The following is a 22099-nucleotide window of genomic DNA, read 5'->3' as shown; positions in this document are numbered from 1 at the left end:
GCAGCAGCCACTGAGAGCCCTCTGGCACTGCTGCCCAAGGCAGGTGCACACAGGTGGAATTCTGATGGGCTCCTCACCACTCCCAGACTTTTACAATGTACAGTTTTAACAGGGTTGGCTGCTTTTGAGGCACTGTGAATGAGCCAATATCTGTAACTGTGATTTTACGTGACTGAAGTGTCACATCCCAAGCAGTGCCTGCAAAAGACTGTCCAAATGCAGATCAGGCCACAACAACATCCAGAGATCCTGGAGAGGGAAAAGCTGTGCAGCCCCATCACACAAACCCATCTGACAGGATCTTGAAATAAAGCCTAATACAAGTTTCTCCCTGACAGAGTCCACACCAGGCCTCTTGCTCTCCAGAGAAAGAAAACAGGCATTTTTGTATGGAAACACTCTGCTCCTTTGCCTCCTGAAGACTTGGAAATCACACACACTTATTAGTTATTCCATGCAGGCGTGTGAACCTTTGCACTTGGATGTTGAAGGAAAAATTTATCCTTGACATAAAAATCAATCACATTAACAGTGCAACTTTCCAAACTCCTGCAGGTTCACTCCAAAGAGAGCACTAATTCTTTTTTTAACTTTGAATGAGTCAGATAAAGTGCCTGCTCAGGGCTTTGTTTGTAGGAATTAAACATTTATGTGAGATCCCTGAGAATTTTATGCCACAGCATTTAGCAGAAAATTCATGTTTCCAGCCAATTTTTATTTGAATTTGTATTCAATACCACAGGATTTTCTTATGATATTGTATTGTAGCAACTGTTTCAAAGCTCCCAAACTTGTTCTCTTCCAAACTAGGGAAATTTGGCAAATAGATCAGAATTTATGAGGTATTTAAAACAAAAGGATAAATGACAATGGGAAAAGTTTGACATGCTGATGAATAATCAGAAAGCTAAAGGAAGAACTCTTAGCAGAAAATGTTACAAAGAAGTAATTTATTCCTCACAGAGTAATAAGCCTGTATGAGATAAAATTCAATTTTTAAAAGGTTTACCATCCCTGCAGTTCATGGATTGGTTTAACTACCATAGCTAGGAAACTGTAGCATTTTGTTGCCAACATGCCATTTCTGAAAGCAGCAAACAGCAACACATACCAAACCATGTCTGTAAATCAATCTGCTGGGAGACAAGAAGTGCTAAATGAATCAAAACTCCTAGTAAATAGTATGCTGTAGAATAGCTCTTCAAAGATGGATGCAAACAGAGTAACAGCAGACAAACTGGTAGAGTGATGTAAAGGTAAACCTCACTAAGCACAATTTCAGGAGATAATAATGAAGTTCTAAGAGTCTTGCCATCAAATCCAAGAGGTTTGACTAGAAAGCAAGCAGCTAGCCTCTAATGTTAGCTCCACAAAAGTCCTAGGACCAACTACTTTTGTTAAAATAGCAAAATACTCTTTTGGAATAAGAATCATTTAGATGCAGGGAGGAAGAAAAGAAAAATTGAAAATCTGGAAGTGTGTGAAAAGCTGCAGCTAAACATTTCTTTTGTTACGAACTGCAGTTTCCTGAAGTCAAACAGATATTTATGTGCAAAGCTGCCTTCAAACCAGAGGCACATTCTCCTCTCTGGGTTTGTTTGCTTTGCCTTTTTTACAATGCAGACCATCGTTGCACGTTACACAAAAGCCCCTGAATAACCCCACTGGGAGCGGGGGCCTCTCTGTGCTGAACATATAGCAAAATAACATTCCTGCTTCAAAGAAAACTTACAAGATCCAAAGAGACAAAAGACTCAATCCAGAAAGAAAATGAGGCACAGAGGCCACCAAAGGCCACAAAAAAAGGTCAGCAAGAATAAACCTACCGAGTTCTGTCCCCTTGTATGCAGCATTACCCCTGCAGAGTCGAGAGGTCTCCCAGTCCCAGTAATAACCTGTAACATCCTCTGAAGTCAGGAGGAGACACAGGACAGAGAGGGAAGCTACTCTTGCACTGTGCAGAACAAAAGTCATCCCTATAAGGTCTGCCTCACAAGGCTTAAGTGTAGAGTTCACTTCTCTACAGGAACCAAGATAAAGATCACTATATATTTAATTTAACTCAGGTGAAGTTACTGCAGAAGTGCTGGACAACTTCACTGAGGCCTGAACTGCAACTTGCAACATTAATTTGAAATTCTTACTAGAATTCAGAAATTCAAGAATTATTAAAGTATCAATGCTTTAGTAATAAAAAAAAAAATCAGGCTATGAATTAACTTGAAATTATAAAACTAGAGGCTCATCACATAGTATTAATTTATCCATCTTTGGATGCTTTATTATGAATAGTGATTGGTTCATTATATATTCTTACCCTAAGACATATTTTAAGTGTGGTTTAAAATTCTAAATACTGCATTATCAACTGAAATGTGGCAGCAAGAACTAATTTAAATAGAGAACAAATAATGAATACAGTGATAGTTTCTGAAAAACTGCCAGATGACAGAGAAAAACGAACAAGGTCAGCACCTCACTTGCTATCATCTTGTATTTCTCCAAGTTTAATACAGGACTTAATTTGGAACATAAAATAATACGCTTTTCTAACTGCAAACATGCTTTACTTTGAGAGAAGGCTCGGAGGTCATTGCACATTACATTTTGCTGTCATATCTGTCCTTTGAATTTTTTCAAGCTAGAAAGATGCCAACAGGCAACAGGAAACAGAGGTGCATAAGAGTTACTTTGTGCATGAGCTCCTGCAAGGTTTTAACTGGCATCACCCCTCACCAAGGTGGCACTTGTGACCAGCTGTTTCCTCAGCTGAGGTTACAAGGTTCTGTTAAATATCACTCAGCCACGAGATGCTCCAATCGCTCCTGACCAAGAGGACACACAATCCTTCTTCACGATGACATGCCCTGTCTGCCCTGAGAAGCAACTCATACACACAGGGAAAACACCTCTCCAGATCTCTTAAAAGGAGAGGAATAAAAGCAAGCCAAGAAAGGAGGATCAGCTATCTATTTGACAAAGAGATTTTTAATACAGCTTTTAAAACAAAGCTATCATCTCCATGACACAAAGAAGCACTACTAATCTTATTCTAGGTTTTAGTCAGAGAAGACTCTCAACAAATGCATTGCAACAATAAAAACGGGTAATTTATTTTGAATATTTATTTCTAATCGTTCAGCCAATGCCCAGTAATGGCAGGATGCTGCTCATCACTTTCTCACAACTTTCTCTAGCAGTGTGCTGTCAACAGCTCTGGAATAGAATTGCTCATTACTACTCTGCAGACTCGTAATTCCTCACCTCTTTATCACCCGTTTTGCTGATAACTTCAGCAGACCAGCGAGAGCTCATTTTCCTTTGCAGAAACTGAACTGTTTATGCTCCAAACTCCTGATGATACAAACATAAACACTGGAGGGAAACCCACAGAATTTGGCAAAAGATGGACAGGATCCCACTAAAACCTCTATAACCAAGGAGACTGCAAATAAATACAAGATATCACACCTTTATGCTGTTAGAAAGGTCACCAGATTATCAACGTTTGTTTTAGATAGAGACAGACTACTTCCCTTTCCAAATCTTTACTTTGTTGTGCTTTCTCTTCCAGCTAGAGAAGAAAAATTTATGCCAATTATGTACTTTGTCGTGGAGTGAACATGAAACAAAACTTAGTTAGCAGTTTTTGTTATAAATACCAAAGAGAAAAGTTTCAAAAAGAAAAAAAAAATAAAACCACCCCAAAAGTAGCAGGCAGAAACCACTTTCCAACTAAGAGAGTAGAAAAATTTAAAGTTCCTTTAAAAAAAACTGAAGGCTTTAAACCTGAAATCAAATGTGACAAGAGCTTTTGGATTGCTGCAAATGCTGCAAGAGACTAATAGCAACAATTTTGTTAAGAATAAAAAGCTGGCTTGTCACAGCAGCACAACTCCGTGCACAGTCTAGATCTCCAAACACCTGAGCTGTGTATGAATACAAATTCCATCTTGTTATTTGTTGAAGTTCTTTTTCCTCAAGATTCACTCTCCACAGATCCTTGCCTTCCTCTAAGCAACAAAACAATGTTCACTGGGAATCTAAAGCTGCTTCATGCAGCATCAAAGTCCTACATCAATCTTTTTATACAGTAGCTGGGATGGGCTGACTCCCTACTGCCTTTCAGGGTGAGCATTCACACTTTGATCTCCAGCTTCACATAGCAAGAAATCTCCTCCACCACAGAGATATGCATATCTATGCACATAAACATATCAATGTACATATATGCATATGAGTACATATACATATTTAAGTAAGGGTGGCTGATTTGTCAACAAATGGGGCATAGGGGAGCATTTATTCTAAGTGCATTTGATTATACCATATTTGAGACATGTGTGTTTCATAAGCAGGGAGAAAAACCCACAAATGCTTTGCACTGGGAAAAGAAGCCTAAACATCAGCTCAGGACATTGGTGCATGTGCCACAGTATAAATGTCACAGCACACTGCACTGCCTCAGCTTAGGGCAGAGCTTGCTTCGCCTCTCTGGTGATGTGAACCAAAGCTGAACTTGATTTCGAGTAAGAAATGTTAAAGGATACATCAACCTGAGCTTAGAGAACAAAATGTCAACTTGGTGAAAAGCTCCAGGTGACTTTGACTGCAGTCAGTCACTACCAATCACTACTGAATATTTCAGGTCTTACAGCTCTGCCAGGACTTTATAACTCAAAGGACAACAAGCCTTAAGGTAAGTCTTAACTCCTTCAAAGTAACAGGTCGGACTTGATGATCTCAAAGGTCTTTTCCAACCTAGTTAATTCTGTGATTGGGAATTTTTCCACCAACTTCAGAGGAGTCAAGAATTCACTACATATTCAATGCTGCATATTAAAGGATAATGGACATTGTCATTTTATTTTAACTCATAAGGGATCTTGAAAAAATAGAAACTAGAAATGTCAAGCACAGTGTCCTTGAGCCCAGCTAACAGAAACATCAACACCATGTAAAGTTCCTGCACAGTGATGTGGATGAATCACACACAAATCCATCAAGAACAGTACTTGACCTTCAGCCTGAGTTCCACTACCTGTCTGCCCTTTGATATCCCAACACACCACAAACACAGATATATTGAACTAAGGCCAGGACATTACCCTGTGACACCTGCACTAACTTCCAGTTCCCCTAGAGACTCTAGTCTTCATTTAAGAGAATTCAACATTAGACAATTCACAGTTTTTCCTTCCTTCCTTCCTTAATTGCTTGTACTGCTGATACAGTTTATAGTATTTCAAACACTGTTTGCCATCTTCCCATTATGCCATGCCATATTATGCCATCATTGTAAGGCACAAACTGCAGTGCTCTTTGAGAAGATGTTGATAACCCCTCATTCATATTATTCAATATCTGAAAGGACTGTGAGTTCATATCAAACATGAAGCATTTGCCAGGGTCCCTTGCTGCACAAATAAAAGCTGCATGGCAGAAATACATTTCCAGAGGCATTATGCTAAACACCAGCTACAAAGACACACTACAGAGTATGCAAGTGCATCATGTGAATTTCTACAACCACTTTCTTTTGCTATTGATCAAAGTTGGTCTATCTCAGCAAAAAGGTGACAAAACTGCTACTCAAATGCTCAGAAACAATAAATTATCTTTGTTCAGAAAAGAGATGGAAGAACAGAAGTAGAAATACACATCAGTGAGAATAAAATTGAAATAGAGAACGGGAAAATCTGATCTTTAGAAAGAAGAAAGGTGCGAGCGAAGAGGAGCATAGACGTGGACATGAAAGGAAATTTCCATGGCATGCTAAGGGAGCATCCAGAGATAGAGTTCATCTCTGCCCCAGTGAGGGGGCAGGTGAATCAGCCACGCTGTGTGGGCTGAGGGGTGGCTGAAGGTGCAGCCTCCTGCAGTCAGCCCTGGGCAGCGACTGTGCCACAGGGCAGGGACAGAACAGGAGCTGAGCTTCCACGGGCCACTGCCTGGGGCTCACAGCAACTGCAGCCCAGCCTGCTGGGGGAAGGAGCCAGCCAGCTTTCAACAAAAAGGGATTTGAGGAGAAGTGCAGCAACAGAGATACCAAGAAGTCAGGAGTTAGTAGCGTAGTAACAGAAATCAGCTCTAAAATAATTTAATCCTACACAAGCTGCTTCGAACTTCTCATGAGCAAAGCAACTGAAGTTACTTTCCTGTAGCAACTGATACCTCCAAAAATCCATGAAATGCATAGTCTGAAATCATTATTAAAACACAAATTCTCTCAAACATATGCTAAGTGTTTCTTTTTTTTTTTTAACACAACAGCAGGTCCTGCAGCAACACACAGAGCCTAAGTGGTGAGGTTCCTCAAGCTTGCCCTAAAGCCTTAACGTATTCCTGCTCTCCAGTACAAACCATGACCTTGTCTGTAGGCAGACTGTGAGAGCTGCCTAAGATCAGGGCATCCTGCAGGCACCCTCTGCTCCCAGGGCACATCCACCACTGTGGCACAGCTTCACTGAGGATCTGGACATTGTTTCTGGCTTCTTCTTCACAGCTACATTGTCAAATTCTGTTTATAAGCCTAAAGATCTTACTCTCACAAAAAATTGTCTAAACGAGGAAAATAATTGGAAAAAAAAAAAAAACCTACAGGGAGGCAACTTGACCAGAATAACAGCAAAGAGTTGCTTTGTCTGCAACCAACTCACAGTTATCCCTCTTTCATCATGTGTAGAAAGTTTCTTAGAAAATTGTTAAAACCAGCATAACCAGAGTTTACCCAGAATTAAAACAGCTGTGAAGGATTTCTGTACAGTACTGAATTTGATTTTTTAATTTCTGTACAGTACTGAATTTGATTTGATTTGATAGTTGGTTTTGCTCAACTATGAGCAACATAACTGCCCTCCAGAACAGCAATGATAGTTGGTTTTGCTCAACTATGAGCAACATAACCACCCCTCCAGAACAGCAGGCAAATATCTGTTCCTGTGGTCATTCCTCCAAGGGTGGGACTTAACCTCAGCAGCACATTGCAGCACCCTCACAGCACTTCCATGTTACAAGAAATGAGCTTTTGGCTAATTTAAACACATCTGGGTAATTCATTAAGTGTTTAATAAACTGTTAACACAACAGGTATTACTCAGCAAGCCTGTTCAACTTCACAGGAAGTTTCCTTGGTTAGGACTGAATTGTTTGGTCCACAGATTCCTGCACACAGAAGCTGCAGCTGAGCAATGCCTTGAGTAGTGTCTTCTTATGAACTGTATCACCTGCAAGGAAACATCTGTGTTCATTTTGTTTATTCAGCAAGCTTTGGAGCATTAGGGATAATAGAAAAGCTTCTTCTCAAGGACTTATGCTCACAGTCAGCAGCTGGAAGGCCAAAGGTTTGGGGGTTTGCTGGGTGTTTTTTTCCCTTTCATACACACACTTAAGGATATTGGTAATCTTAAAAGAAATATTAGGCTTGCAACTAGGTATGTTCAGAAGATACTCTTATTTATGCTGATATGTGCAAACCAAATGACTTCATAAATGCCTGTGTTAAATCCTGAAAAATAAAATGCATAGAATTGAAGCAGTATAATCTGCTTCTGCTAGTGGCAGGTGAGCACTGAGCTGTGGGAAACATTACCTTTCACTGACTTCCTCCAGGCTGAGACAGGTTTGGGGCCACAGATGTGTGCAGCTCACAGAAAAATGATCCCAATTACTGATGTAGCAGAAAGAAGATAAAATGAGTTCCCTCCACCAACTGCTCCAAAACAGAACCAGCTGCTGCAAAGTGAGCCAGGCACAACCCCAGCCTGTAGCACTGGTAACAGAATGCAACCATCACTGTCCAGACCTGGACCACCCATCCCACCAAATCAGGACAGCTGAAGTCCTGAGACCCTGAGAGGGTCTCCTCTCTTGGGGCAGGAAAGTGCCTGCACAACACACCTGGGCACCTCGAGGGCTGGCAACTGTTTCTTAACTGGTTTCAGGTTTGGCTCAAACAAATTCAAGACTCTGAAACTGAAACAGAGAAAAGAGCTCACCTTCTTCTGGGAATCCTGCACAAGGTGATGCCAGACACATGACTTACATTCAGAAGATGTAGACAACAGCCACTTTTTGCACTGGTATTGGAATAGGAATTTGTCACAGTAAAGTACATTTATACCATCTCCTATGTCAAAGCAATCCCAACAGATATTGTAGCAAAAAAACCATCTCATGCTTTTCTTCAAATGCACCTTCTCTTCTGCATTCCTCAGTGAGTCACTTACCAAGCCATGAATGCCCTTTAAACCTTCCAGCTCCCTTGGGAGACTGCTCTATCCAGGATAGTCATCCTGTCACTAAAAAGACCCCAAACAACAAACAGACACGGATGTGTGGCAAACATCACTCCTCAGAGCAGCCTCAGTCCATGTGTTTGCTGTCTGCCAGGCACTGGTACACACCAGCCTGGTCCCTGTCCAGTGACTCAGAGCTTCTGTTTGACTGGGAAGCAGAGACAGCCAGCCTGTGTTTTCCTCCTCCAGGAGAGGCCACACAAGCAGCACTCTGTAAAGCTGGGAGGTGAATCTACATCCACTTACTGCCACACAGACAGAGCACCTTTCTTCTAGACCCTGAGGCTTTGTTATACTTTTCATCAAAGTTCAGTTCATACAATCATGGCATCATTTAGGTTGGAAATGACAGTAAGATCACTGAGGCCAACTGTTAAAAACACCATAAACCAGTCATTGGAGCTGACACACTGTACAAGCTGACCTGAATATAAGACAACAACTTAAATGTTTGCATAAACAAACTTCAACATAAATGTTTGTAGTTTAACCTCACACTGTCAGATACCTGGGCTAATCATCACTTATGGGTAATTTGTATATCTCCTTAGGTGGGGATCAATACATTTCAATTAAATTCTAACCCAGGTAATCCACTTGAATACAAAGCAGGCATTTTAGACCCATTCAGAAACTCCACCCATTCCCTTCAAATCTGGCCCAAGGAAGTCCACAGTCACACACGGAAGCACATGACCTCTAAAAAGCTGACTGAGAGAATCAGAGCTAAAGCATAATGCAACAGAGATGGATTTAACACACCTGCCATCAACACAATGTTGCCATAATGCAAAACTCAGCACAGTCTTCCTGCATGAGCATCCTTAGTAATTCAGCATGGGATTAAATTATTAACTTTCACCGAGACCAAACAAGGCCAGCAGAATATGAAGAACCCTTAAAAATTTCCTGAATTTTACGTTTTCACATTCATAAAACCACTACAAATGGAGAGTGACTGTTAAATAATTCCATCACTGCCAAGAGAAATATGCAGGAACTCAAGCTGTAGCTGCCCACCACCACCAATCTCTCCTAGCACAGGTAATTCCATTCAGAACAACAAACAGAAAAGAACATTATATCTGCACTCCGTGTCCTAATGAAGACACTGTGGCTCTGAAGAACCACAGGTTATTCTCAGTATGCTGTTTTACTTGAGCTCTTACCCATCTGCATCTTCATCCTATAGTAAACAACTGAGAACACTGAAAAAGGTGGGATTTAGCTGACAAAGGTGTCTCAATATCAGTCCTGTAAAAATCTCCCACACATCATTCTTATACAGGACAATGATCAAAGGTGGAACCAAGCCTGAACGTGAAGATTTTCTAAAAGAATCTGCTACTAAAAGAGCACGAACTTGATGAAGTGATGACTTGCCACATCCTAGACTTGTTTAAAGTGCATGCTGCAAAGCAAAATCTTTCTAAGCAACATTCAGCCTGGAAAGTTCTAGCCTGAGCAACTCTTGCTTATATTTGACCACAAATATTTGACCACTGTGGAATACAGGTATGTATGCATGCCTCTGTTTGCATGAGAGCTGCAAAAGTGAGTCTTGAACACATTTTACTCTAGTAAACAGGAAGGGGAGAAACACAGAAACCACCAAACCACCAACTCTCTACTAAAGAGATGATTGTAACACCTGTGGTATCTCTGTGTTGCTATGAAACTCCCATCCTAATCGTAGCAACAGATTTAAACCTTTAAGGATACATTTTGCTCTCTGTAGGCAACATAAAACAGGAAAATGCTGCAGAAGTGTTTATTTTAAGCCAACAGGAAACAGTATTTCAAACTGGACAACAACATTTAGGAAGACAGCAATTTACCAATGACAGCAAGCAAGGAAAAAAAAAAAAAACCCACGCCAATTTATTCAACAGTGAAACAGTATTTCATAATGGAGTTACTATTTACCAAGCGTGGAATAGGGACCTGAAGCACTTTCCTCAGCAGTTACCTTCATCCACTTCCTACCAACACCATCCCAGCTGAGCTACTGAAGTCACTGCCAGCTGAGTGACCCCCAGCTGGACCTGGAGCAGATTCTGCAACCACCAGAAACAGGAAGAAATTGTTCAAGGATGAGGAAGAAGTGAGTACACAAGGCTGTGTTAAAACGAAGAATAATACACAAATAATATACAAACATTTACAAGCAAACAAAACACACACAGCGCCCCGTTCATTCCTACCAAAGGCTTGAAAGCACTGAAGCTTAGGTGGCAGAATTGAGAGCAAAGCTGGGCTAGTTCTGGTAACTAAACTGGAAACACAGTCCTGAGGCTGAATCCAGGAGAGTATGAAATTCAAGGCTTCCTTTCACTTATCCCTTCCAGGTGACACCACTCCACAAACAGGGAGCATCTGGAGTACATGACTGCTGAATATGCTCTGCAAAGTTACACTGACACTTCAAAAACAACAAAATGCTCCAGCAGTTGCTGAGCCATCTCATTGTCCAAAAATGGAGATTTTGATGAACCATTTGGCCTGCAAGACCCTTTTTTTCCCTTCCAGTTATTCATGCATAGGTCCTCGATATGAGAATTACTGTAAATTTACATCAGTGCAACCAGAAAGTGAAAATCCCCTGAAGAACTTAAACTACAGAATAAGCTATTGATAACACTCTGGGAGAACATGAGATCATCGTTCAGACTTGTGATGGTGCTAAAATGGACAAACCCAAACCACTTTGAATAACTGCATCAAATTTGTCTGAAATCTTTTAACATATATTTGGTTGCATAATGGCAAACAAACCCTACAACAACTTTCACATAAAATACCTTTAGGTCAAATTAGGTGAAATACATGCTTAAACCCATGCATCCCACAGTACCTATAGAATTAGAGTCTCAGGCTACACAAAGTTACCCAAAATTCCAAATTAACCTGGTTCTTTCTCTTTATCAGCTACCTTTTAAAATGGCTATTTGTTAGGAGATTCACTTTTGGAAAATTCCTGTCCTCTGAAAGCACAATAAATGCATTTATATTTATCCAACTTTTAAATTAGTTGTGCTCTCAGAGGTCCCATGGAGCCTTGCAACTGACCCAACATTTTGTTCTTCCCCACACAGGAGCTTGTCCTGCAGCCCATTTCATGTCGCATTTCACTGAAGCCCTAACCAAGGCAGCAAGCACCCCTAAATTCACACTCTAGATGCCCACTGCAGCTTCACACATGGGGACAGGAAAAGGCCAGTGCAGTCTGCTTTTCTTAAACATCCAGAGATGAAAAAATGACCTTCAAAAGAAAGCAAAGAGAAAAAAACACCATATTTTTAAACTGGGGGTTGAGGGTGAGGAGCAGAAATCTCTGTTTACACTGTCTGTGAAGTGAGCAGGTTTGAGACCATCTTCTCCTAATAAATAGTCATTAATCACTTGCAGTCACTTAGCACAGGAGGTCATGTGGTGGCAGCCTGGCCAGTGTAAATGTTTAATACTGAATTAGATTAGAAATGATGACACTGCAGGACAGTGTCATCACAGCTACAGTGCTACATGCAAAACCTACCCCACCTTCCTTTGGTTTCAGTATCACTGAGGCCTGACCCAGGCTTTGGGGATGGGATGATGCGGTCTTGCTGTGAAGGTGAGACACAGCAAAAGTCACAGAGCTAACTACAGAAAGCCAGATGGCCAGCAGCTTATTGCACCATTTTATCACTGTACTGCTGTAAAACACTATCACCTACTTGATCATATCTCAGTTATTAGGAACATGAGCACAGGAGTGATGAGTGGCCTGCAGGACAGACTGCAGAGGAATCTCCAGCTCTCTCCTGGGGGACCCACCCCGCACACAGGCACTGCCATGCACTGGCACAGGACATGAAAAATACAGAGACAAACATCCTCACTATGTGTGCACAGAGCTGGAGGAGCAGCACTCAGATGGCTTTACAAGAATATTTCATAACCCTCCTCCCCCTGTCCTCTGCTCAGCTAGCAGCTCAGTCAGAGCCAACTACAGCTATAATTATTGTCATAATTATTATTTTAATAAGAATCAATGACTTATCAAAATATTGCGCTGAAGACTTTCAGGTCTTTTGTTGTAAGACTGCCAAAAAGGCAGCTCATTGCTGAGGTACTGCTCCATGTACTCTGCTAGCAGGCAGCACCTCCAAGTTTCTATTTCTGCCACTGAGTGACTAAACTCAATTCCAGTGAATGCCAAAATGTAGCAGTTTGAGGCACAGTAGCTGTGCAAAGTATTATTATTCTCGTAGTGCATACACACTAACAGCTTTGTTTACTACACTCACTCCTCTTCTGCTTGTTTCCTTGGTTTTACACACTGTGGGCCAAGTTGCTGAACTTAGATGCCATAAGGTAGCCACCTGAATTCATATTTACATATTTAAACAGCTGTCAGGCACCCACATCAAGTTTTAAGAGCATAAGCAAGCCTGTAAACATCTAAGTCAATATAGTTAGGTGCCAAGATATATCCCCAGCTAGCCAAATGTGGATTTCTGCAGACAAAATGCTAGTTTTCATGAGACTATTCTTTTCTACAAGGCAGGATTAGCTTGATGATAGATTATTTTTTATTTACATGCCTGTTCAAGATGACTCCAATCCAGATCTCTGGTAACACTCCATTTCCAGAGAACTCCAGTTTACATTTTCATAATTAGCAGATGGCCATTTATTTAGTTGGAGCTCCAGGCACACAGTTAGAAAAAAGTGCCTTAAATAACTAATGACACTGGCAACTGTGGGACTCCTCACCAAGGGTGTCAGTTGTCACCCCACTGAGTTCACGGGTAGAACACGTAGGACTCTACTTGCCTCTGTGACATGCAATGGTGCAATTCTAAAGAACCAAAAATTCCTCTGGAAATGTCATTTTTCAGGTTTGTTGTGCCTCTCCCAAGTAAGGGTCAACAGGCTGGATGTAGTTTCAGGGAGCTTGCTTCACTTTAATCAATACAGTCACGACCTCACACGCTTTTTCTTTGAAAGAAGACGCTTTAACTGAACCCTGTGTGCTCCTGAATCAGAAAGAATGCAATTATAAAGAACAAAGATAACCAGAAACAGGTTGAGTTTTAAGAACAAAATGAGATACGTCTCAGAAATTCAGACAGCATGAAATCCAAAACTGACCACCACAAAAAGTCAGCGAGTAGCATTTTATTGAAGAAAAATACTCAGATTTCACCAACATAACTGAACCGAAAAGTACATCTGAAGGGCAAGCAAAGGCTGCAGCATGAAGCAGAAATGAGTGTCCATGACTCATTCAACCAAATCCAAGTTAAACTGAAGTTTGCAGTGTCATTCAGCTTTGTAGAATTGTTTTAAATAAGCATCCCACTTACTCTCTAATAATAGAACAGCAACAGAACAGTAGCTTGAAAACAAAATATATGTGGGAAGCATTCACGATCTGACCTCAGAGTCAACCACACACTAGTGTGAAATCTTTTTTAGCTAACTTTTTTAATTAACTGGTATTCATTTATTGGTTTCATTTCATCATAAAAGAAAAAAAAAAAAAAAGCAGCATATTATAGACGTGTTATAAATAGTTTGTCCCTTGGAGGAATTCTCTAATCATCTCTAAAAATAAGAAGTCATATGATTTCAGTGTCCTGTACTGACCCTTTCAGTACTCAGCAAGGTTACACTGATATATGTTTAGGTAATGCTACATGTTGCTCAATTTTTAAACCCACACAGTTATAAAAGCCTGGTGTCTCTACTTCTAGTGCATACTTACACTCAAGTAAAGCACTTTTTTCAGTCCTGTATTTGTTGTAAAGCTTGGGAATTACTCCATAGGAAGCACAGGTCCACAAGGCATGAAAACCATTTTGTGCTTCAAAGTGAAGCCTGGAAATATCCTTTACTTGCCCAAAACTAGCTGGGCAGCCAATTTACAATACTAGCCCCTTGCTGTGTTCTTTCTTGATCCATCCATGCTAATCAATCCTTGAACTTATCCCACCCTTAGGCTGTACAGTGCCAACACAGAGCAATTCTGAGTAGGAATCCCTGAAGCAGGGTTTGTGGAATCCTGTGCTGAACAGGTCCCTGATGGTAATGCAAAGTTCCCTTTGTGACTCTGGTAAACTGCTAGCAGCTCTAACTTGCTATTCAGCCTGTAAACTCTTCAAGACAGGAACCTTTCCTCACATGTGTCTGTGAAGCTTCTAGTGCCCAGATGGTGCCATACAAATGAATAATAATTATATTTTCATGTAGACCATTATTGTGCATAATGTAAATTACTTTCACTGATCCAAGAGGAAATAATTTTCTCATTTTGAAATGAAAAGAGGGAGTAAAAATAATGATTACTTGTTTGATGCTCTCATTATAACAATAATTACATTTGTGGGTCCGGAATCCCCAGCTGGTCTGTACTGACTTTAATGGAGTTATACCAATGCATGGCAGCTGACAAGCTCCTGGTCCTTGCTGAAGATCTCAACTGCTTCACAAGAACAGATTACTTCAAACCCACACTGCTTCCAGGAAGGATGGGACATTAATTAAGCAATCAAGCACACTTTGCAGACTGGGGAAGACAAACACCAGACCTGGCATCTACAGAAATGGATTCCTACACGCATGGCAGGTACCTGAGCATCACTGCCATGGCCCCTGCCTTGCTGGCACAGAGGAGCAGGCTTCTGCCCAGAAGCACAGCTCAAATGAGCTGAATTGCCTTCTGGAGACACTCAACTCTGCTCATGAGAAGGCCTCAGACCCCACATGTCTGTGAGAGTCAACCCAAGCTTAAAAAGGAAACACCCAGAAGGAAACAGCCATAATCAGCAGCACCAAGTGTGAAAGGGAAGAATAAAGTTGTGACCTGCCAGGGCTTGGCTCCTCTGGAGGAAAGAGATAAAAACCACAATTTTCAGACTAAAGAGGACTAGTCTGGAGTGCCAATAATTGAAAAACCCAAAACTACCTGTCACCATCAGCTAGGTGGCCCTAAACACTTTGCTAAAGATGTCAAGAGGTTACTGGTGAGAGTAGGCAGCCAAGACTTCCCTTGTCTCACAGAGCTGTCTCCCATTCAACATGTGCTCTGTGGAACAGCTACCATTTCTTAAACAAAAACGAAGGACTGAGGTTCCAAGTCTAAAAATCAGACTCAAACACTTGGAACTGCTAGTCCTCAACTCCAGTCATACACACCAGAACCCACGTGCCCTCTGAGTATCCACACAGGGATGCTCCTGCCTCTGCCCAAATCAGACATCCCATCAGCCTCAGACAAAAGAAAAAAATATAGGACATTGTATTCCAATTACAGAGTCACTGCAAAAGCTTCAGTGAAATGCCAGATCTAATTTTAACACTATAAAGAAAAATCAGGAAGTATTTGATTAAAATTAATCCTCGAGGTTATATAATTTGACTATTGCTACAAATTAAGATCACTTCATGCTTCCATTGTACTCCTGGCCCTTCAGCAAGCACTAATAAGATGCCATATCACAGACTTCCCATGCTGAAAGGAAGAAATATTTTGAAAAATATTTCTGAATAGAGCCAAAACATGTGGCAGGTAATGAGGGCCTTTTACACCAAAATGTACCCATTTTGCAATAGCTGACAGGAAGTAAATGGGATTTGTACGTCCCCTGTACAACAGCTGGTCTTCTCTTGCTAAAAAATTAAAATGCTTCTATTTCAAAGGGAACATCTGCAAAATCCCATCACACATTAAAGAATAAAAAAACAACACAACAAAAATTACACCAGTGGCCTGGAAAAGGCTTCTGATCCATCTCATATAACACATTCCCACATTCCTGCAGAGAAGATGCTTAACAAGGTAACTGCTGCTGGAGACCAACAGTCTCATTTGGCTCTAATACTCCCCTTAAATGATGCATACATTACTTCTCTTGCTGCAAAGATTTGTTTGTTTTATTAACGTGTGCCTTGTTAAGTGCTAAGACTTTGTAAAAATGATTATGCACCTTCCAGCTGCAGATGAATTGTCTCCCCCCTTTGCCATTACTAAATGATGAGTTGTCTCCATTCTCCCTCTCGATTGTTATTAAAGCCATATTACAGCATGATTAAGCTCCTGATAATAAGTAAAACTGTATTTAACAGTCAAGTCAGTACTATGGACCCATTCTCTAAGAAATACATCATTTTTGGTCACATAATAGCTTGATGCTATTAATTTTATTCACAATGCAGAGTACCTTAACTCAGCAGTTTCACTGATCCTGGTGAGACTCAGTTTCCAGAGATTGATTCATTCCGGACTGAAGTTTAATACACAAAATTATTAACTCACATTAAGCTTCTTTGCACTTTTCAGGTCTGGAGATTTTTCTGAAAACCAGTTTTCCCTTGTTTCCTGTGTTCAGATTAAATTACTGAGGTCACAGGTCTACATCAACAAGATACTTAGAGTGGAATAAATAGGTACCATTTGATTGTGTCTGCATATATGGAACCTATATATTCACTGACTGAAACAAAAAGGATAAACCAGTGATGGGATAGTTCCTGTTTTCTTGAAAACTCATTTGTTGTATGGAGCTTAACAGCTTATTTGACACTTAAGTGCAGCTCTGTAGAGTGAACTCCCAGGGACTACAGTGACTCTAGCAGTAGCCCAGCTCCTCACCCAAGGCACACCTTCTGCCACCCCTGTGCAAAGCTGAGCTTTAGCACTGGTGCTGCACTGAAAGCTGTGCTCCATCCAGAAACTCACTTGTCCTGTACCTCCCACACGGATGCTCAGCACGGGGTAGGTCCAGGCTGCGTGTTTTGTTTCGGGCAAAACAGTGCTGGGAATCTACCTGCACAATCTAAACATTCCAGGGGCAAATACACTTCAAAAGAAGACTCTCATTTCCAAACCTGAAAGAATCCCAAGCTTTTATGTGATGCACAAGGTGAATTCTGCACTGGTCTTGCTTTGGGGAAGCATTTGGAAAAGGCTGGGGGAAATAATTGATGGACGAACCTTAGGGAGAGTGGAGTAAAGCCTCCTGGGTTTTCTTTCCTGTATGATTCCCATGGTGTTTTCCAGCATTAGAGTTGCTGCTGCTTTGCTTCTAGTTAAAACAACTGATCCCAGCATTTATAACCCTTAGCATGGAGCAGAGCAGCTCCTGGATGCCTTTCCTAGCTTCAGCAGCCAACGGGGATTACAGAGTTTAGGCACACATTGTAATTACTTTTTGCTTCTTGCACCTTTAACCTGGTGGAGCACAGCATGAATCACCAGGAGGTGACAAGGAAGGAAAAAGCAAGAAAAAACAGGTTTCAGCACATTCAGCTGATCAACCCATAGAGGACCCAAGCCTCACTCTCCACACTGCCAAGAGAAGAAGAAATACCACATTTCCCATGACAGATATGAAATTAAGGAGAGACACTGATGATCCTCAGGACTGTCCCCCCAGGCTTAACTTCTGCTTGGAATTAAAACACCTTACAGGAATTAAAACTGCTCACTGACCCCAAACACACTTTCTTCTCATTCTACAATTCTCAACCTTTTGAGCTATCGATATGTTTGGTTCCTTTGACAGCTTCATGCTGAAAGAAACATACCATTTCTTTAAAAGAACAGACAAAATTTCAGACTGAAGAAATGCTTTGATCCCACACCAGCAGGCAAGAGCTGTATTTCACTGAACTGACAGTAACAGTGCCCTGGCATTTCTGTTTTATGGCACAACAGGCAGCAGTGAAAACCCCGGCTAGCAGGAGGCACAAAGGAGCAGCACGTACCCACAGACAGTGCCTTCAACACCCAGTTCCAAGGCAGGGGCCACAGCTGGGCACCACAGGTGCATCCCTGTGATGCACAACAGCCCGTCAGTGCAACATCACAGCGGCAGATGCTCTGCTGTCACATCCCTCTCATCCTCAGCAGCCCCAAAGCAGAGATTTGCATCCCATTTTTTTGCCTTTGGGTTCCCAACACACAACACCCACAAGCCCCTTCCACCATTGCTAGCAGGCTGCACTAAGGAAACCCAAGACTGAGCAGCATGCTTACAGTATTTTCACAAAAAGCTGTTGCACACTTTTCAAAGATAAAGATCCTCCCATAAAAATCAACCCATTCTCAGAAGGGAGCTTAATTCTTCTGTGCTTTTGACACTTGAGCTGTGCTGCATGAATAAAGCTTGTGCAAAGGGTGCAGCTGCCAGAACAGTTGCAAGTACACACTGAAATCAGTGCTAACCATACAGCTGATATTTCTTTAGAAGTATCTATAAGCTGATTTAATTAAATATGGAACAACTGCAGGAAACTGCTTATGACTAATGAAAGCTCCAGGTGTAGCTGGTCAGGGGATCTAGCACAGTAAGCGTTTTCAGTTGCAAAATTGCTCAATTCAAAATTGTTTCTTCCTGCCAAGTTGGCAATTCCCATTCAATTACATGCAGGTAGAGTGGCAAACCTTTTACTACAGCACAATGTTATTTTAGCTACCAAATGATAGTGCTTATTGCACGTATCTGACAGCACTTAATAAAAATCTAAATATATGTTAAACACCTGGTTCAAAGGATTATGTTTCTTTTCCCATGGACACAAATTACCAAATCCTCACACTACTTATGGATAACTCAGTAAAGTAAAATAGGGACCCCCATTTCAGTCTTTTACACAGGACTGAGACAAATTAAAAACAAGATAAATAAAAGCACTGTAGCCTCATACAGCAACATTCAGACACAGGTTTGAAAAGCACTGTCTTCTTCCAAGTGTCCAAAATCTTGTTTGCATAACTATTTAGTATAAAGGCTCACATAAGGGTAGTTAGCAGGGCAAGTGAAAAAAGTAGAAAAACCACAATCAAGAACTACATCACAGATGAACATTTAGCAGCCTTTCAAAAGTATACTCCTCAAAATGCATTAAAACTCACCATTCCACTCACAGACCAAAGACACATTGAAATAAATACTATTTTTGGTTAAAATGCAAGACTGAGAAATCTTTCAAAAATCCTTGGAGGGCCCCTCAGATGTGCTTAACCCAAGACATGTGGATATAATGGAACCACTGTACTCACACCAGTCAGCTTCTCCAACTGTTGCAAAACAATTTCACATACACAAACTATGGGAAACATGGATTGAGAAGGATACTAACTTTGCTTGGATATTACATAAATTGCATTTTAATGTGCAAGCAAAACAACAGGAAAAAAAATCTTCCTTTATATAGATGATACACAATTCCATTTCTTAGAGATTTTCCTTGTGAACCGAGTCAGAAATCCAGACTGGTAACTTTACCTACCAATTTAACACAGGTGCCAAGTTTTTAAGGCAGAAGACTACACAAAGACCATTTCCCTGCCACTTTTCCACCAAGCACACGTTGCAGTCAATAGGTGGATACTTAAGTGTGAGGGTTTGTATTCCGACCAAAGTAATTTTAAAGATGGTGGCCCCTTCCCAGTGTGCAGGCTAAGCAAAACCACAAGTACCATAAAGTCATCTTGAAGAAGCCTTGCCAGATCACCTCCAGACAAAGTGTTGTTAAGTACCCTGCCACTTGCTTTGAGCAGTGTTGCCCTTTTTTTTTTTAATATCAAAGTCAGACGTTGTGGCACAGCCCAGTGTGATCCATACCAGTCATTTAGATAATAGGTGCACTCAGCATGTGTTTTAAAACATGTTTTCTATTCAGAACCCCAGTGCTCCATCTTTAGGTCTTTGATCAAAACTGTATGCAAAAGGCATGATTCATAACTGCCAGCATCAAAACACTCATATCCAGCGTCTGCGTGCGGCCAGCACGGAAACAATGAGCTCTCGACCCGAACCTGGCACTCATTCCAGCACATCCAGGGCAAACTGGACACTGTGCCAGGACATTTGTAGGACAACTGCTTAGAGCACATGTTCCAACATAGCCCTGAGCCCACAGAAGGGGATAATTTCCTAGAAAGTCTGGGGAGCTGGGATGCGGGGCTGAAGCTCCAGGTGCAGCCTGCCCTCTCCCGGCCCCCTGCCTGCCCAGGTAACAGCGTCTGCCAACCTTGATAACCCACAGTGGAGAGATCAGGAAGGAAAAAGCTGGAGAAGACTGAGAGATGAAAGCATAAAATACTTGATGGACAGGAAAAGAGGCAGAGGGTAAGGTGATGGAGGAAAATAGTGGAGCCTAAATAGCTACATTTATGAACACAGCAAATACCAAGATAAGATAATGTTTAGAAACAAAAACTGAATTCAGTAAACTAGATTTTTAATTTTCACATCTAGAAAGCAGAGCAGGATCTGCACTCAGTGGATGGGTACATACTACAAATTGTCCCAAATGTTAGTGATGGAGTACTCGTGTGCTGGGAGCTCAGCTCTTTGCAGCCTTTCGAGGCCAAACCACTCAGTTGCAATTTACAAGGGTAAGTCACCTCTGAGCCCCAAATTCTTGCTTTCTCTCTCAAGGACGTAAACAAAAATACAGAAACTGACGAAACTAAGCATGCACTTCCAGAGGCATCACATACTTAATGTAAGCCTACTGCTGAAAGAATAAAATGAAAACCAAAGGAAGCTTCTCCTGAGCTGGAGAATACTAGTATTGGTGGTACGTATCTGAGGTTTGCAAGAACACTGTTAATTTGCTTTTTCACATGCCTAATAGAAAATTTAAAAATAGAAAATTCAAAAATAGAAAACTCAACTGGCAATAGAGCCAGATTTGCAGCCCCTTCTGGTCTCAGGCCTGAGTCATTTGAATGAAAACCGAAGAGTTTGCAAAAGAAGGAGCTAAAAGACAAGGTCCTCATCCTGTGTGGGTACAGTTTCAGCGTCCCCGAGTCGTCAGCGGTTAATAAAATGATTGCATTACATTTCACTGCCCGTCACCTCCTGGGCCTGTCAGAGCTGTAAAATAAAGAACAGCGCCTGTGCGCTTTTCCGGGTGGAAAAAGCAAAGTAGCACTAAAACAAACCCCAAGGACGGTGTGGGGCAGGCGGCTCTCCCGCGAAGTTCAGGGATGCTGGGATGCCCGCGGCAGGCAGCGCGGGGAATGGGACGAGAGATCCCTCTCTCGGGGAAGGGAGAGGATCCCAGGGATGCATTTTCTGCCTCTGCACCGCGGTCCCGCGGGCGCTGCCGCCGGACCGGGGCAGGACCGGCCCCGCACCGCGGCACCTGCGGGAGGCGCCCACGCGGGGCGCGGGAACGCGAGCCCCGGGGCGACTTCCCCAACTTCCCCGCGCCGCAGCCCCGGCAGAAGTGCCGCCAGACGCCGTGAGACACCGCCGCTCCCGCTCCCCGCCTACCATCGCCTTGCCGTGCGGGGCGGCGGGTCCGCGCCGCTGCGGCTGCCCCCGCTGCTCTCCGCCGCGGTCTCGCTTCTCGCGGCCGCCGCGCTGCTCCTCGCCGGCGTCGAGGGAGGAGAAATTCCAGACGAGGAGGGTCTGCAGGAGCAGCACGGTGAGCGCCGCCACCAGCGCCGAGCGGGAGCGCCGCGCCAGCCGCCGGGCGCACGGAGCCGCCACCATCTTCGCTGCTGCTGCCGCCGCCGCGCTCCCGAGAGCCGCCGCATCCGCCGCGGCACCGAGTTTTCAGCCGGGCAGAGCCAGACGTCAGCAGGAGGAGGGCGGAGGTGGGGAAGGAGGGAGGGGGGGAAGGAGGAGGAGGTGTTCGCGGCGCGTGGGGATGGGGGAAGCCGGCGGGGAGCCCTGGCGGCGCGGCAGCCCGCGGCCGGGCCAGCCCGGGGCCAGGGGTGGGGTTCCCGGAGGAAGAGGAAGGAGGAGGAGGAGGGTGGGCTGGAGGCGGAGGAGGAGCGGTGCGGGGGCTCGGCG

At 42.6% G+C, this 22099-nt stretch overlaps 1 protein-coding gene across 2 annotated transcripts in view; it reads right to left on the bottom strand.

The window, feature by feature from the left end:
• XYLT1 (xylosyltransferase 1) overlaps positions 1-21889 on the bottom strand; it is a 177803-nt gene extending 155914 nt beyond the window's left edge. For both annotated transcript variants that reach the window (XM_041401812.1, XM_041401813.1), the window contains exon 1: positions 21575-21889. In XM_041401812.1, the coding sequence (XP_041257746.1) occupies positions 21575-21796 (222 nt within the window). In that variant the 5' untranslated portion in view covers positions 21797-21889. The remainder of the gene's footprint in view (positions 1-21574) is intronic.
• Positions 21890-22099: the final 210 nt, after the last annotated feature.

The sequence above is a fragment of the Onychostruthus taczanowskii genome, unplaced genomic scaffold (assembly GCF_017590055.1).
Source record: "Onychostruthus taczanowskii isolate IOZ18803 unplaced genomic scaffold, ASM1759005v1 scaffold19, whole genome shotgun sequence".
Classification (NCBI taxonomy): domain Eukaryota; kingdom Metazoa; phylum Chordata; class Aves; order Passeriformes; family Passeridae; genus Onychostruthus; species Onychostruthus taczanowskii.
The sequence above is the reverse complement of the archived record's forward strand: the minus strand, read 5'-3'. Positions and strand labels throughout refer to the sequence as shown.